Below are 19,038 nucleotides of genomic sequence, written 5' to 3'. Positions count from 1 at the left end.
AAAAGTAATAAAACAATATATTTTTAACAAATGTAAGAACGAATTCTTTAAACAAAGTCAGATAATCACACAATTTTTAGTCGAAAGTTTCGAATTACATTGTTTTCTACATCTAGATAATTGAAATCTAAATTCATCCCCAATATTGCGAATATGTTTGACGTTAATACCCACAAATGTACCCTCATCTCCTTCCAGTTTCATACATCGATTTGTAGACCTCTCTTTCATAACAAGAAATGCATTCAACTGAGCTGGAATCAGTTCAAATTCTGATGATTTGCTAATCTCCTGAAAACAATCATACGTTTAAGTACATTCTATCAATAGATAAATGACGATGAAATTTTTTAAGCTATTCAGATAATTTAGTTATTCTGTGTTTTTAACGTATTTTAAAAGGACTGAGCTGCTTGTATTTGATAGACGATTAAAACCAGCTCTATTCTTATTATATCATTCCTTACTTAACAAGAAGAAAATCTTAAAATATAAGAAATAAAAAAGGACAGACTGACATGCAATTGAAAACAGCACAAATATCTTAAATTTTAAACTAATAATGGAAAGTTATCGTTCTATCGCAATCATTTCATTTGTATCATAGGATTTAAAATGTTGCTCTGTTCAGCATTTCGACAAGTTCCCTTACTAGGGATTGGTAAATGATTTGACATACCGGTCTCAAATTTGATCTAACCACGACAACACAATGATGTAGGTTATACAGCAATTTTAACTTAAATAATAATTTTTTATAACATCATATTGATGCATCACAACTTAAACTTCTGAATTCGATGTTATGTTCTTACCATCTTATTCCGTTAATCAATACAATTTAATCAATATTGAGACATTTGTCGAGTTTTGAATTTTAATTTTGCGTTCAATTATTAAAGAATCCCTTCTACTATGGCTTATCTGTATTTCAGTGCATCGAGACATGTTCGATAATACAACAAAAGATGCGTAATATAATTGAAAAGGTAAAGAATTTAGGACTTGAGATAAAAATAATTCTGAAGTTTAATTAAACCATTATATAATTACATCAACAAGACCAAGGGTGCCATCATCTGGTACGTGAAGATATTTCTTTTCTTTGTTTTTAAATATTGTTGAATAGCGCCTGATGTAAAAAGCAATCATTCCTTTACTTTCAATTCTTCTTTCTTCCAGAAAACGACCTATAAAATAATTGAACATTTATCAACTATGTCAACACAACATATACTATAACACAATGCATTTAAACGGTGGATTAGTTTCATATCTCACTAGTGTCACCCTTGGGAAATAGTTTTAGTATGTGCTTCATTTCAGATTTGATGTATAGTTTTGTGTTTACCTTGAACACAGATAGTAGTAATATTTCGCAGCTCTAAGATGGAAAAAAACCCGGTATCTATTAAATCACTCGCAGAATATGATTGGGCTTTCCGGAATATACTCGTTGTGTTTTGTGACACATCACCTTCTACCAAAAATATAAAATACACATGTAAAAGTTTTCGTACATTGACTTAAACTGCCCTCTTTTTTCAGAACGAAGAAATGTAGTTTGTTATTTTTGTACCGAAATAAACATTTTCCGTGATGAAACGAATTAGTGGCGCATGCATGATTTTTAATTTTAGTTTCTTGTGTTTAATTTGGAGTTAAGTATGATGTCCATTATAACTGAACTAGTATATATATTTGGTCAGGAGCCAGCTGAAGGACGCCTCCGGTGCGGGAGTTTTTCCCAGCATTGAAGACCCATTGGTGGCCTTCGGGTGCTGTCTGCTCTATGGTAGGGCCGTTGTCGCTTTGACACATCCCTTATTTCCATTCTCAATTTTAATAATCAGGGTTATTTGTGCGAACCCCTTAAACCCACCGAAAAAAAATATGTAAAGTTATATTTATGTTAACATAATCTTTTCAAACTTTAACCAGTGAGCAGTGCCAATATTTTTACTATATAGAATATTCGTAAGCGTTGCAAGTGAACAAATGTGAATAGATTACAATTAAACAAACTGATTTAGAAGATCTGCATCCAATACTAATTGTTCCAAATAAAAAAGTTAAAATTTTATATAAATAGCAAACAGCTGAAAGGTTACAAGAGCAGATACACCCTTTAGAAACATTGTCAACCGAGGCGATGCTATGGTTTACAAGGATTATTCAGGGTGATTCAACACTTCACAAGAGACCAAAATGACACAGAATTTTAACAACTATAGGTTACCGTACGGCCTTAACAATGAGCAAAGCCCATACCGCTTAGTCAGCTTTAAAAGGCCACGAAATGATGATGTAAAACAATTCAATCGAGAAAACTAACGGCCTTATTTATGTACAAAAAAATGAACGAAAAACAAATATCTAACACATCAACAAACGACAACCACTGAGCTGACTTGGGACAGACAAATACATTCAGAATGTGGCGGGGTTAAACGTGTTAGCAATATTTCATGTTAGCGGAAGCTAGTGTGTTCATTTATTGTACATTGACTACAAGTACAAGGGAGGGTTCAAATTTCACAAATCTCCGCCGCATTTTTGTGCCTGTCAGAATTCAGTAGACTTTATTTCCAGTCGACATCATATTTTTTGCTTTAAAAAGACTTAAAACAAACAAAATGTATTTAGGAATATCCCGTGTTTGAATACAATTCATATCAAACAGTTTTTTAAGGTGCCTTTTTATCTTCAAATACTTACATCGATTAGTTCAAGTACGTACGTACATGAAAAGATAAACTGGACATAACGCAAACCATCAACAAAACGTTTAAAACATTTCAGCTGGGATTTTATCATTGATATATATTAAGAACTGTACTTGTGCTGTTCGTCCAAAACAATCTACGTGTGCTTTTCATGTAGTTTGTATACTTTCATTAAACTAATATTATGTATGTATGCACATATGGAAAAACAAAGAACGAACCAAATGCATTTGTACTATGTATATGTTTAAAGTTTGAACAGAAATACCGAACTTTGTGAAAAATTCAAAACGGAAAGTCCCTATTCAAAACGCATCAATAAATAAGAAACTTTTAAATGTAAAATGTAAAATCAATTCATTTTGGAATAAAGGAAAATGCATATAATTCCAAATCTGGTAACTGAAGTATAGTGTTATACTTACATTCAGCAAAATCGCATGGCTTTTTCCATGGTTCAGTTGACGATAGTTCCTTAAAAACAATACGATTTCTCTGAATTTCCAAGTGTTGCATAAACAAATTTGTCAATTGTTTATTGAAAACAACAACGCGAAACTGATCCTTGATCCAATCTGGTGTCACTGGATAAGTAGAAGCATCAATAAAACGTGCACGAATTATTTCTGAAATTGGAAAACAAAAAGCATTTAATGAATCAAAATAACCATAGTTGAATTATATTTACAATTTATTATCCTACATGAAGATATAAGGTGTGGTATGAGTGCCAATGAGACAACTCTCAATCCAAGTCACAATTTGAAAAAGAAAAACGATGTTTGATTTTGTGTTTGATTTTGTCTTCGCACTGTTTCGATTTGAATGCCACTGCTGAGTCTAATATATATACCTTTTCAGAAACTACCCCTTAACCATGGGGTCACATGCAGGCAGAGTACCTACAAATGCGCCTAGTAACATATACAAATTATACAATGAAATAACACAAAGGACAATATCATAGTTAAAAATTGATACTCTTTTAAACAAGTCAACTTCTATGTTATAGATATTTCTTATCTTTTGAAGTTTTGCGGTGTTTCATAAATTATACATACATTTATATCAATTCACGTGTATGAAGACTAATATGTGTGTGAAAATTTCTATATGATTTTAATTTCTGAAAATTAAACTGAACTCTAGAACAGACCTTTTCCGAACTTCGGCCGGGTTTATTTTGGTGGGAATTCGGGATTTACACGAATTGGAATTCAAGAAAACATTATTAACTTTTCGGGATTCGGGAAACAAATGCTTTTTCTTCGGCATTTCCGTATTTAACTTTTTTTTTCTTCCTGAAATTCGGGATGACATCTCTTCTTTCTCTCTTCAGCAGAAAATGTTAAGTGAAACTAGAGGCTCTTAAGAGCCTGTGTCGCTCACCTTGATATATGTGCATATCAAACAAAGGACACAGATGGATTCATGACAAATGGTGTTTTGCTGATGGTGATGTGTTTGTAGATCTAACTTTACTGAACATCCTTGGTGCTTAAAACTTTCTCTAATTGTAATGAACTTGTCCCTTTAGTTACAAAGGAAAATATTTTGTAAAAATGTACAAAAATTACCAAATTAATGAAAATTGTTAAAAATTTACTATAAAGGGCAATAACTCCTTAAATGGTCAACTGACCATTATGTTCATGTTGTAGATCTTACTTTGCTGAACATTATTGCTGTTTACAGTCTGTCTCTATCTATAATATTATTCAAGATAATAACCAAAAACGGCAAAATTTCCTTAAAATTACCAATTCAGGGGCAGCAACCCAACAACCGGTTGTCCGATTCATCTGAAAATTTCAGGGCAGATAGATCTTGACTTGATGAACAATTACAACTATGCAAGATTGCTATAAATGCTTTGGTTTCAGAGTTATAAGCCAAAATCTACATGTTACCCCATATGTTCTATTTCTAGCCATGGCGGCCATCTTGGTTGATTGGCCTGGTCACCAGACACATTTTTAAAACTAGATACCCCAATGATGATTGTGACCAAGTTTAATTAAATTCGGCCCAGAAGTTTCAGAGGAGAAGATTTTTTGTAAAAGTTATCTACGACGGACGACGACGACGGACGCCAAGTGATGAGAATTAGAAAAACTATTCTGTATGATAAATTTAATTTGTTAAATATTTGCAATTCTTAAAAAAAAAACAAAAAAAAAAAACCAGCTGGGTTTTTTGGAATTTCTTCGAATAACTAAAAAAAAGAGGGATGTACACGACTTTCCAAACTTAATATAAAATTAACTACGTTACTCAAAACTTTCAATACTGAAACAACACGAGATATCGATGTATTTTTTTTATCATTCCAGTTTGATATAGGCGTGGCTATCCATCACTTTTATTCTATCCACTGTCCTTTGTGATAAAGATTGGCGTGCGACGGTAAACGAAACATTGTAATTTATATAATGACATTGTCATAGTTTTAGGACACAGTTACTTCAACATCAAAAGGTAATGTACTTTATTATAGAAGCCTTGGACTTCTAGCTCAAAATAAAATTGATTTCGACAAGTTGCTTGCAACCGCTGAGGAGACGTTGAGTGTAGTTAAACATGATTTCAAATTGTTCACGATTAAATTCAGATGTTGACGATATAACTTTAAAAATAAATGAGCTCATTGAGCTGGGAATAGTATACATGTACCTAACATGTTCCTGTATAGAGTAAACAGGTGCTATTTAATTTTAACGGTCAAACATATAGTAGCCTCGTTAAGTGTGTATGTGTGTGTGGCGAGAGAGGAAAGGTTGTAAAGCAAGCCAACATTTGAAAACACTATAAGGTAAATTATTCAAATGGGGCGTGCCTCCTGCCCCTCCTACCTCTTAAAACTAATCCTCCCTCGGCAAATTTAAACCTTAACAGTTACATGTGTTTCATGTAGCTGTAGGTACCAGTATTGTATTACAACTCCAGTTTCCGGTGCATGTCAAACATTGTCAAAACATGGAGGGAATAAAAATAGTCCATTTTTTTCTGAATTTTTTTCTGGACTCAATTTTTTCTGTTTGATTATAGGTTTATGCTGAATTGAAACATATAAATAGATTCAAAAAAAATCTTGCACGTCTTTGGGGATATCAATCAAGGAAAGTGGAAGGATATCATGTTTACTGGAAGTGGTGTGGCCTAGTAAAACAGCAAACAGAAAGTAGAAAAAAAATGTTTTGACTTCAGGGTTACGTAACTTTTCATTCTTCGTGGCATGACTAAATCACAATTTCACATTAGTACATACATGATATGAACATGAATTTTTTTTTCTATGTAGCATTTTTTATTTTATTTTATTTTCAAAGATCAGCTGTTTGGCATGTAAGCCTATGGAGCAGTCAATTACAAGACTGCAACCTGTACAGTGGCGCCTATGGATATACAATCCAAGTTTACATTTTAATAACCGAAAATAAACTTAAATTGCAGTATAATATATATGTAAATCTTAACAGATTTATATATATGTTCTAAACTTTAATTTATTTGTTAATTCTTGGAGCGAATCTTGGTTGATTTTAAATATAGGACATTGTACAGGTGAAGGTTAAGTAAAACATAACAACAATTTGTTTGCTTGAATAGTTATCAAAGGTACCATGATTATAATTTAGTATATATAATTTAACGATGTCCACCACACAGCACAACCGTGTGCGATAAATGTTCGAATTACCTAGTTCCTGAGGGCATCTCCGAAGGATATACGATTGAAAGATTCGTGCTCATTTAGCGATTTATTCATATAATGGAGCATGCGCTCGAAGATATCATATAAGTTACAATTGATATGGTAGGCAATGAATCATTTATCATCTTTATCTAAACGCTTACCTATCATCACAACCAAAGTATAATGGAGATACGGCTCTAGTATTGCATAGAAAATTATAAGCAATGTATCGTTGAGGAGTTTTGTTTATGCACTATTATTATTGTTTGATGTCACGTCGAAGTCTAACAGAGTCGTTGTAATCACAAGCCAGGTTCGAGTTATATGTGACACAAAAAAGAGGCAAAAGACACCAGAGATACATTTAAACTTAAATGTCGAAAATAAACTCCATGGCTTAAATAGAAAAAAAAGACAAACAGTAGGTACACAAAACAGAACAAAGAAAACTAAAGAATGAGCAACACGAACCACGCCAAAACCAGGGGGGATCTCAGTAACTCCGGAAAGGTGAGCCCATGTAACACCCGTCGTGTTGCTCATGTAAATATAAATACAGTTATAAGTCTAATTCGTTAGGTCACATTCGGGGAAAGGGGATTTTGGTGACGACAATAGGAACATATCCGCTAAGATCTGTGAAACGGACATTTTCTCTTACGGTCAACCAACTCGTGGTGGCGTCTGTAAAATTTACAAAAGGACTATTTCAAATTCACAACTTGTAACTTTTTGTTTAATAGCTTCTGCGTGAGCATCAATCCTCTATCAAAGAAAATTATGTTATGAAATACATGGCCAATCAACTTGGATATATATACTCTGTATGCAGGCTGCTGAAATTTTGCTATTTAGAAATGGAAAGTTAACAAAGAAACGTGCTCCGGGAATTCTAGATTGATAAAGACTTTATTTGACTGTTTTGTGCCGCATTAACGTATTCGTGATCGGAATAAAAATGAACATTTCACATATTATGTTTATGTCAATTATGCATTGAGTTTATCAAGAATTAAGCATCAAAACAAAACGACAAAAGAAAATAAATATTAATACTGCACATCATATTTCTGTGGTAATAATTCTTTAGGTAGTAACTGGTACTTTTTTTCGTTTGAATTGTTTCACATTTTTTTCTGTTGTGGCCCTTTCAACTGCTTATACTGTTTGTGTATGTGTTATATCATTGTTGATTTAGACAGTGGTATAAAGTTTCTTAAATAAAGGTAACAGTAGTATACCGATGTTCAAAACTCATAAATCGATAGACAAAAACAAATCCGGGTCATAAACCAAAACCGAGGGAAACGCATTAAATACAAGAAAATTGCGACACAACATTAAAATGTAACACACACAGAAACGAACTAAAGTCTTACGTTTTGTGGACTCATATACAAACATACCATATCACTTTATCTTATAACTTACCTCCAGAACAATATAAGCAAAACTTTACAACTGTGACGGAGTTTGTAGAGGGTCTCCAGTAAGTCTAAAAATACATATAATTTATACATTAAATATATGGTGATAACTGTGTGGAAAACCATTTCCATTTCATTATAGATTGTAATGTTTACAACAATCACAAAAAATAATTATGTCTACTATGAAAAGATCATCGTTTAAATAGTTAATATGTCAGCACCGATAAAAACTGTTAAATATATGTTGCAGACAAAAAGAGAAAAAATCTGTGTATATGGAAATGTTCGATAACATTTCTCTTGTTTGTATTACCATTGACATTACAAGCTGTTTAGAGTGACATAAAGACCCAAAGGGTCATGTATTCTAATTTTTTTATATATATATTTCACTGTATTATATAATATTTTGTAAAAAACACATGTCCCTTTAACTTATATTATATACAAAGGTGCTAAGTGAGAAGCGACATATAAAATAATTGTAAAAATAAAAGTACCATGGTTGTATTCTTTTTCACAGGTATTTCTTCTAAGAGTTCCACGACGTCCTTATTATGCAGTATTGTAACATCTTCATCGTTTATAGCAAGAAGTTGATCCCCATTACTGCAATTAAAACAAACTATCAAGAAAAAGAAGAATCGAAGTATTTGTTTTCTACTAGTACTTTCCACAATAGACCACAAGACACAGAAATTAACATTTATAGGTCACTATTTCATTTGATAAAGAGAGTATCGAAAGAGGGCAGTATCTACTTATGTAAAGAGAGGTTCAAAAATGGATTAAACATTACACTTTAAGCCCCAGTCACAACATATCGAACGATTTTTTGTCGTGGAAGATCTATAAAATAGTTGTCGTGGCGCTGTCGTTCAAAATGTTAAAAAAAATATTTCAAATGGTCACATCAGCTACGACATGTCCACGATGGTTCCACGATGGGCAAAAGACAGAAAAAAAGAATTGTAATTGAATTTCGTGGGTATGTCGCAAGTCTGTCGTGTGACAGTCGTGCGATAATCGTACGACAATCGTGAGTTGTTTGGGTCTATTTTTGGTTTTTCATGTCATAGGAGCGAGTGTTACTGTCGTACTACTGTCGTGCTACTGTGTTGCGACTCTCAACAAAAGCTCTTGAAACATGCCAGACTCCATTCGCATGAATCCAACGAAATCAACGGCAGATTCCCGATCCAACTCTACATCAGTGTACTATACTGCCCAAATATCAGGCGCCGTTCGATTCATGGCCTAATCCACCAAAGTCGGGCGTTCCGCTGGTTCCTATACTGTTCACGGGCTCGGATCAACGCGAACAGGACCATAGTTTGCTCTTGTTGTAGTCCGACAAGGCGCCTTTTTAGTAGGGTTAAGCATAATCGTTCTGATTTAATAACCATCCTGTTTAAATGGTAGACGGTATGTTTTTCCAAAATTCATTCCCGCCGAATTGTAGTCTTCTAAATACAACGGAAATATGATGCACGACGAAGTACCACTGTCGTACGACAGACAACTAATGTTGTGCGATCATCGTACGAAATTTGGTATTCGTGAGACAATCGTACGACTGTATCACGAGTGTTTTGTAACAGTCGTGAGATTGTCGTACGACAGCCGTGCGATGATTGTTTGATTAAAATGCATTATATTGATACCCATGACAATGTGTTTATCGCACGACGATTGTAAGACACTTTCACGACAGACACAAGACAGTGACACGATTAAAAGTCTTAGAGCAAAAAAGGTGGATGTCCGCTTTTCGTCCCACGACACACGACAGCGCCACGATGCACAAGATATCGTGCGACTGTCTTGCGATTGTCGTACGACGACCACAGATGACCTGCGATTTGACCAAATTTCATGTCGTGGTGCTGTATAGATGTGTCGTAGGTTCGTTGTGACCAGGGCTTAATCAGTGTGAATGAGGTTCAACTTTCAGGAGCATTGCATCAAATTACCATCAAGTTCATCCCTTCTAAAGGTAGCAGGTGTCTCCCCGTTTAGAAAAGCCACTACGTATACATTGGGTGAAAGAGAGAACACTCAGAAATTAACCAAATTTGCTTTATCTCATAGATAATAAAAAAAAAATGAACTCAAATATGAAGTTTTGTAAATGTGTCATTAAGCTTGATAGAATCCTGGGCCTTAAATATGATGACTCAGCATAAATTCACAGTTTACTGTATGCATAGTTTATTTAAAGTCCTGAATACAAAATTAATTCATAATGTTTGCTTATATGTAAGTTAAATTGTTAGTAAGTGCTTATATTTACTCTTCGCAGTCATTGAAACTCATAGATCCTTCCTGAATATTATTATGGGGTATTTGTGTCTTGTCTTTAAACCAAATGTAAGCCGTTACACCTAGATATGCTTTTTTGTCACCATGGCATAAAAAATACAAGCTAGAAATACAAAAATATCTCAACTACAATTACAATAGTGTGTTCTATCCTGAATATGTACTAAATATTCCAAATTGCTAGAAACAGTAGAATAGTTTAGAAAATTTGAGGCCACAGGGGCAAAAAATATAGAAAATGGCCTACTCCCTTGGTCATAAAACAAATAATTTAACTTGTAAATGCTATGCTTTTATGATTTTAAAGTTCTTTATATAGAAAACAATTACTATGCTTGGAAGTTATGCAAAATTCAGATGTACGTAGTCAACTCTATAATATTTTAAGTGAATTTATATCTCTGACTGGTATCTGCATACATAAAACTATTGCAAATATGGCTTTGTTTGAACACTTCTAGTATAAATATTAGCTAAATTGTGTCAGATATATGGTAACAAATGATACTGTTGTGACAAGAATTCTAAATTGACCATTTGAGGCAGAAAATGTGAACTTAAATTGACAAATAGGCATACAGTAAGATGTGGACTGGGGACAGATGCAGGAATGGATACTTTATATAATCTTGAATGTTGTAATGATTTACTGCTTAACATAACATTTATAGTATTCTGATATGCTTTCAATATGTTATCAAAACAGTTTTAAACAGGTTCTAGGCATTTTATATCAGAAAATATGGAAATAGGGTAAGCTGGCAATAATTAAAGTCTTGTTTTCAAATTCTTAAAAAAAAAAATGAAACAGGGGAAGGGGTATGAAATGTACAGTTAAGAAAAACTTAGAGTATACACAGTGATGTCTTTAAGGCTATAATTCTGATAAATGAGTATTAATGTGAGAAAAAACTGAGTTTAAAGAGTTTTCTATTTGAATAAATGATTATATAGGTTGCACTTTGTAAACACAGCTGTTTCTCAAACCACGCCTCTTTTGGGGAGATCTAGAATATTCATAGAAAACTAATTTTGTTTCATACAGGTTCCCAGGTATGCTCTCCGTGTTTCATCTCACAGAGACATAACTTGGGAATGTTACCAGTAAATACACATGTGCATATTGTTTATATTGAAATATGTGGCAACCTTTCATTAGAGGTAGGGGTAGTTAAGAAAATTAATGTTAGTTTACTACTCTGAGAAGTTCAGCATGTTCAGGGCATATAAACGTTGAAAATATGCCGCACAGCCCTATATTTTGACTTTTGAGAAAAAATGTAGTCCATATGAACTTTCAATTCTAGGATAAGATTTTTTTTTCAAAACTTCATAGTAAAAGTGGTACAGTTTTAGCCGTAGAAGAAGTTCCGATGGGAAATTGCATTGTCAATATTTACAGATATGCAAACTACAACTGACTGTTCATCATGATCAAACTGCTGATCACATATATTTTCGTCATAAAATAGGAACCTTAGCGAGAAAATTGTTATGAACATATGACATATGTTTTGACAAATGGACAAACGAAAAAACGTTTTATTTTTAACCGGATTTTTGTGACAAAAATGTCGGTTATTGATTTGGGGATGAACGGCGGGCGGCCGGGCGGGCGGGCGGCAATCAAATGTTGTCCGTGCATTAACTCATGAACCGTTCAATCAAAGCTTTTAAAATTTTAATATGTTATTACTGACAACTATACGAAGGTCAAGTTTAATAATGGCGATTTTGACTTTTACCGTTCAGGAGTTATGGTTCTTGAAAGATTGAAAAATGGAGTTTCCAGTTGTGTCCGTGCATTTACCCATGAACTGTTCTACCAAAGCTTCCCAAATTTTAATATGTTGTTACTGATGACAGAATGGAGGTCAAGTTCAATAATGACGATTTTGACTTTTACCGATCAGGAGTTATGGTTCTTGAAAGATTGAAAAATGGAGTTTCCAGTCGTGTCCGTGCATTTATGCATGAACTGTTCTACCAAAGCTTCCGAAATTTTAATATGCTGTTACTGATGACAAAACGGAGGTCAAGTTCAATAATGACGATTTTGAATTTTACCGATCAGGAGTTATGGTTCTTGAAAGATTGAAAAATGGTGTTTCCCGTCGTGTCCGTGCATTTTCTCCTGAACCATTCAACCAAAGCTTTTGAAATTTTAATATGTTGTTACTGATGACAAAATAGAGGTCAAGTTCAATAATGACAATTTTGACTTTTACCGTTCAGGAGTTATGGTTCTTGAAAGATTATAAAATGGCGTTTCCATTCACGTTGTTGCATTTACTCATGAACCATTCAATCTAAGCTTTTCAAATTTTAATATGTTGATACTGATGACAAAATGGAGGTCAAATTTGATATTGACGATTTTCACTTTCACCATTCATCAGTAATGGTTCTTGTGATATTGCCAGGACACAAATAAATGTTAATAAATCCGGTTTGCTGTCGTTGTGACAGCCTCTTGTTCTCGTTGTGTATTGTTGTCGATACTTGACTTTTTCACACATTTGCTTTCCCACAGAAGTCCACGTGACATATCCATTCTGTGTTGATAATCCTGATACTTTTGATAACTATTGATACCACAGTAAGAAATCTAACGATCAAGCATTCATCCTATTATGGAAAAAATTGGAAGTTTTTATAATTCGATGAAAAATTAATTTTAATATTCAAAATTTTATAATGTTTAAGTACACTACCTTATTTGCAGTGTTGAAGTCGTTGTCGAGTCAAACATAAATATGTGCTGAAATCCATGATTTTCGTTGTACCGTGTTTCTATCTTTCCGTGCAACCACTGAACTGTATTGATTTCTGTTTGTTCAATTCCAGAATCTGCAATTCCTGCAGTACGTTCCTAAATATATAATATAAACAATGTGTATCCGTGTCTTCATATACAAACTATATGCTATGTAAAAGCAGTAACTAAGAACCGCGAAAATCTGTATTGATTTAAAATCAGAACATGCATGTTTAATAAGAGTATTATTTCTGTTCTGACTTTAAATCAATGCATACTTGACTTTTTCACACATTTGCTTTCCAACAGAAGTCCACGTGACATATCCATTCTGTGTTGATAATCCTGATACCTTTGATAACTATTGATACTACAGTAAGAAATCTAACGATCAATCATTCATCCTATTATGGAACAAATTGGAAGTTATGAAAAATATTAATTATGCTCTTACAGAGTAATTACAATCAACATATTCAGTTAAAGATAAAAATCTGATAATAATTTCAGTTTTCGTCTGTAAATTTGATTTTCCTTAATGTTGACAAAAATGAAACTGATTTAAGTGTATCTGTGGTATCATTTATATTTAGTTGATAGGAAGTTTAACTTCTATAAAAACGTAAAAGAAGTAACAGACAAAAGAGGGACGAAAGATAGATAGGTTGAAAATAAACTGACAAAGTCATTGCTAAAAATTAAAAAACATGCCGACAATAGTAAAGAATACCTAACATCGACTCTGCTCCGCATGTGACACCTGTCATGTTGCTTATGTTCTTACAAATCCGGTAAAAAGTTTACTTCGGTATGTCAAATTCGTGAACTTGAAAGGGTATTGTAGTTACGACATAGGGAACATATCCGACATAATCTGTGAAACGGTTATTCCAAAACGGTCAAACATCTCTTGATGGCGACCGTGAAATTTACGAAGGGATATATTCAATTTAACCATTTGGAACTCTTGGTTTAATAGCTTTCTTTTGAGCAACAAACTTCTATCACGGAAATCATGATAGAAAATATAAGCCCTGGAATATCGTATAAATTAGAAGATGAATACTCAATATGCAGGCGCTGCTGGAATATAACTACACAGAAATAAAAGTTCACAATTGGGAAGGTGAAATCATTTCTTTTGTCGTAGATTTTTTCATTGTCAATTTCTAGATGTAAGTAAAGATGTGAGGCAGGCTTAACTATATCTTTAGTATCCTTTATATCAAGTTCGATGGGATAGATTCGTTCAACATAGTCACCAAATTTTGTATTATTTAGTGAGAGATTATCATTCATATAGCGGAACGTAGAGTTAAAGGATATTTCTCGCGTCTTAATCTTTCATCTTAATGAGTTCCTGTATGAAGTTAGCCTCATAATAATAAAGAAAAAAGTCGGCAAGAAGAGGGACATAATTGGTTTCCATAGGAATTGCGATAGTCTGTTGAAAAACACGTCCTCCAAACGCAACAAATATGTTGTCAATCAAGAAATACAGCATTTTGATAATGTCAGTTTCAGAGATTTTTTTGTTTGAAGCAGAGTGATTCTTTACAAAGTAAAATTTATCCCTCCCCAAGACAAAATACTTGTATTACCGTTCGTCGTTCTCTTTTAATGAAACAAAGTAATGCCAACTCTTTCAATTTGTCTTATAGTCTTACAAGTCAAATAGTTTAATACTATTGCAAAATGAAAGAGTGTGCGATTGTATGTACTCTAAAAGATCTTTGGATTTTTTTAGTATCCACATCTGATTCACACCACCTCTAGAATAGACAGTTTCGCAATAACTTTGGCCCGGCTTTGATTGCTGAAAAGATGTTAATAATCAAGAAAGAGGTGTCGTGGAGAACTGTGAAGACCCAGCAACATACCGTTGTTAGTAAGGACACTTATGTAGTTTAGGTATCCAATACAGTGATGGAAGATACAGTTCTTCGTCTTTGATTGAAATTCCAAAGGAACATAAAACAGACTTACACATGTATGATTATCCAGGATTTCCTCTTTGGTAAGTGATCATCTAACCTGTCTATGGTGATATAAACAAGCATTTAAATGTTTACCTCTAATGAACTTTCAGTTGTTTTGTTCTTAAAACTCGATGCATGCTCCTCGTTTTGATCTTGATCTTGCCTACAGTTATTTTTATCACTGTCTCTTGGATTAGATGTGCCGGTTTGATTGTCTGAATTTAAAGAAGCATATTCTTTAATGGTTATTTTTTTTTTATATTCATAGTAACTGTTGACCGAATGACAGCAAGCAGTACACGTATAGATGTGTAGTGAGTAGACAATAGTGATGTGGTCAACCTAAAAGATCGATGTGAAAGTTTCAATGAAATCCAAGTATATTTAAAAAATGGTTGTGGATATGATTATACCTGCGTCACACATCAGCGTATACACATCAGCGTATACACATCAGCGTATAGCTGATGTGTGACGACTTAAAAACAAACTTAAGGTCGTTCGACTCAAACTAAAACGTATGCGGGTGTGTTTGTAACAAACACCCAACAATTGAACGTCCAAGATACAACCGGGACGCGTCTCATATACGTCCAAGAAACATTCCATCTACGTTAGACAAACGCCAGGCATACGCCAAAGTCCGTATACGTTAGTTGCAAGCCAGAGAAACGCTAAGAAATCGTTAAACGCGCGTTGCATAAGTTTGAAGTACGTCGAAAGGTATACGCTTGGCGAACGCTATAACTCCAGGAAATTTTTATGCAACATTACAATTTTCATCCAGCTCAAGCGTTTGCCAAGCGTATACCTGTACACTACACGCACTTAATACATACGCTACAAACGCGTTGAAAGTGCTACAGATAAGTTTCAGATATGTTAAGGGCACATTATATACGCTTCAAGCTCGTTCAACTTTAACTAAAACGTATGCGGGTGTGTTTGTAATGCCGGCGTCACACATTGGCGTATAGACCAGCGTGCACCAGACGTACAGAGAAAATTTACAAAGTTTGAAACGTTAGTTGCACGCCAGAGGAACGCTAAGCAATCGTTAAACGCGCATTGCATAAGTTTGAAGTACGTCGAAAGGTATACGCTTGGCGAACGCTATAACTCCAGGAAATTTTTATGCAACATTAAAATTTTCATCCAGCTCAAGCGTTTGCCAAGCGTATACCTGTACACTACACGCACTTAATACATACGCTACAAACGCGTTGAAAGTGCTACAGATAAGTTTCAGATATGTTAAGGGCACATTATATACGCTTCAAGCTCGTTCAACTTTTACTTAAACGTATGCGGGTGTGTTTGTAATGCCGGCGTCACACATTGGCGTATAGACCAGCGTGCACCAGACGTACAGAGAAAATTTACAAAGTTTGTAAACGCTAGTTGCACGCCAGAGGAACGCTAAGCAATCGTTAAACGCGCATTGCATAAGTTTGAAGTACGTCGAAATGCAAAGGTATACGTTTGGGAAACGCTTTAACTCTATGAAATTTTTAAGCAGCTTCAAAAATTTCATCAAGCTCAAGCGTGTGTCTATCGTATACCTATACGCTACACGCACGTAATACATACGCTACAAGCGCGTTTTAAGCGCAACAGATAAGTTTAAGACATGTTTAGGGCACGTTGTATACGCTTCAAGATCGTTCGACACTAACTTTAACGTATGCGGGTGTGTTTGTCACAAAAAAACCCATAATAAAACATCCCAGACACGCCGAAAGCACGGATTATCGCCCCAGAAATTACTGAGACGCGTCTCAAATACGTTCAAGAGACTTTCTTTTCCATCGAAGCGTGCATTCCATCTACGTTAGAAAAACACTAGGCATACGCCAACATACGTTACTTGAACGCCCGATAAACGCCAAGGTACGCTTCTCGTACGCCCAATACACGCTTATAGCTCGTTGTGTACACGATACAGATATGAATGACAAGTTGAATGCATCCAAATTTTCATAGTATGTCACATCCATTTGCATACGAACATAGGTCGAAAAATATATTTCCTTGAATTTTGACAGTTGTAGGTAGATAATTCTACATTTCATTGCAGTAACACATTTCTGGATCATAAACATATATCTTGGGTATTTCAAAGCACCATTATTTTTTTATTTGAGGTTTCTATAGAATATTTTTGAAACTTGCGGTTACTAAAGCTTGCACACAGATGAAAAAGAGGTGAACATTTGATTGGTTAACTTCCAGTAATGATTAATTTATTATATGCAATGAAATCTTATGTGATTTTTTTCCCCATATAGTACTCGACAGGATAAATTTTACTCATGCCAAGTATTTCTTTATTTGAAACAAAGATAAATTCTGCACAATTTTTTGAAAAGTTCAAATTTAACAAGACTAATAGGGGAAAATCAATGGTGGTATTACACCAGAATACGTTTTTGATACGCCACGTTTGCGTTTTATACGTTCACCGAGCGCTTAAACTATACCAGGCGTATGCAGCAAACACGACCGGCATACGAAATTAAAAATCCAAGTAAATGTCGATCGATCTTGAGGCGTATACAACGTGCCCTAAAGTGTCTCCGACGTATCTGTACCGTTTTGCAACGCGCTTGTAACGTATATAGTACATGCGAGTAGCGACAGGTATACGCTTCAAAAACGCTACAGATAGATGAAAATGTGAGCGTGTATAAAACAATCCTCGAGTTATAGTGTCACCAAGCGTATAATTCTGAATACCGACGTACTTCAAACTTGTGCAACGCGCGTTTAACGATTTCTTAGCGTTTCCCTTGCGTGCACCTAACGTATACGGAATTAGTTAATTTTCTCTGTACGTCTGGTGCAAGTCGGCCTATACGCCAATGTGTGACGCCGGCAACAATGTAGACGAAACGCACGATTAACATATTAAATTATAAGCCTGCAGGTACCTTTGCTAACTATTGTAGACAAGCGAGCAAACAAATGGACCACACCACTTTTAGAAAGTAGGATGTTTATGTTAACCATGTATTGCCTCTTTCAAAAATACGTATTGCTTTAATTACATTGTTGCTTATATATTATATATGTATTTCGTCATGATATTGGTGATTTAACTGTACTTACCGTTTGCAACAGAAAAATCCTCATTTTATTCCATTTTAATGTCCATTTTAAGATCTCTGTCTTTGGTTTTCTTTACCACCACGAATATAAAAAAAATCTAAATGCTAACTATCACTTATTCGTCTATATACATAATTTGAATATCGAAAAAGGAAAAAAGGAAACAACTTGTGTCTGGTAAATATCACTTATTCGTCTATATATAACACATAACATCCTGTCCCTCAAGTTACACGTACTAAATACTTGACATATTCTAATTTTATCGTTCTTAGGTGAAAAGAGACAGGTACATGTACCAAATATAATTTATAGATAAAATTTGTTTTAAAGGTGATTTCCATTTTCTTGTCATAATAATTCTTCATTTACATCCTTGAGTGTACAAAAACAAAAGTAAAAACTATCATCTTCTATCATGTGTAGAACAACCACTTCGTGACAAGTTTTTCTCATATTGAATTTTTATAATTTTGATGAATATCTTTTGTGGTGTTCAAATCCTTTTTGCACGTTTAATTCTATAGATATAAGGTACATGTCATCATTGTGTGCGTCTTTAATTCTGAGAATTAAAGAGGATATGTCCGGTTTATAATTCAATGTGTCATATATCTGACAAATCTTTGCCATAAGAATGTTTTACAGAATTTTAAAAAGTTTGGATGAGTAAGGGTTGCAAAACCCGGACTTTGGACCATATCGTTGTATGTCTTTACGTACCCATCTTGGAAAAATGTAGACAAACCCTTTTTCTGATTTCTGTTCCCTAGCTTAAATCCAAAATTGTAAACAACACCAAAAAATAATAGCAGAGTATTGCAATTTTGAAGTTAAAAAAGCCTTTTTAATGCAAACAAAAATATACAAGTCGAATGTTCTGTTCTTGAAATTCAAAAATCGAGATATTTTCCGCCTTTACCTCTTTCCAATGTAGAATAAAGAAACACACATCAATACTCACAGTAAAATTCAGTGCAAACGTATAGTCCGAGTCCAACGTTTTGCAATTTGCAAG

The 19,038-nt window shown here is 34.1% G+C and overlaps 1 protein-coding gene across 1 annotated transcript; it reads right to left on the bottom strand.

Moving 5' to 3' along the window:
* On the bottom strand, positions 1-18,217 carry LOC143068658 (uncharacterized). The gene is made up of 8 exons (XM_076242886.1): positions 18,021-18,217; positions 15,006-15,127; positions 12,890-13,047; positions 8,354-8,462; positions 7,855-7,918; positions 3,152-3,352; positions 1,054-1,190; positions 1-291 (listed from the first exon to the last, which is right to left on the bottom strand). The coding sequence occupies exons 3-8, from the start codon at positions 12,925-12,927 to the stop codon at positions 58-60; spliced, it is 783 nt and encodes a 260-aa protein (XP_076099001.1). The 5' UTR covers positions 12,928-13,047; positions 15,006-15,127; positions 18,021-18,217; the 3' UTR covers positions 1-57.
* Between the last annotated feature and the right edge of the window lie 821 nt (positions 18,218-19,038).

The sequence above is a fragment of the Mytilus galloprovincialis genome, chromosome 3 (assembly GCF_965363235.1).
Source record: "Mytilus galloprovincialis chromosome 3, xbMytGall1.hap1.1, whole genome shotgun sequence".
Classification (NCBI taxonomy): Eukaryota; Metazoa; Mollusca; class Bivalvia; order Mytilida; family Mytilidae; genus Mytilus; species Mytilus galloprovincialis.
Note: the sequence above shows the minus strand (reverse complement) of the source record. Positions and strands in the feature narration are given on the sequence as shown.

What these genes read in the sequence shown, in the direction of transcription:
- LOC143068658 (XM_076242886.1), bottom strand. Translation starts at nt 12,927, where the DNA reads ATGTTTGACTCGACAACGACTTCAACACTGCAAATAAG. An exon ending in TTGCTTATATTGTTCTGGAG is followed by an intron (nt 3,353 to 7,854) that starts GTAAGTTATAAG and finishes TTCCAATTTCAG; the next exon opens with AAATAATTCGTGCACGTTTT. An exon ending in GCACCCTTGGTCTTGTTGAT is followed by an intron (nt 292 to 1,053) that starts GTAATTATATAA and finishes GATTGTTTTCAG; the next exon opens with GAGATTAGCAAATCATCAGA.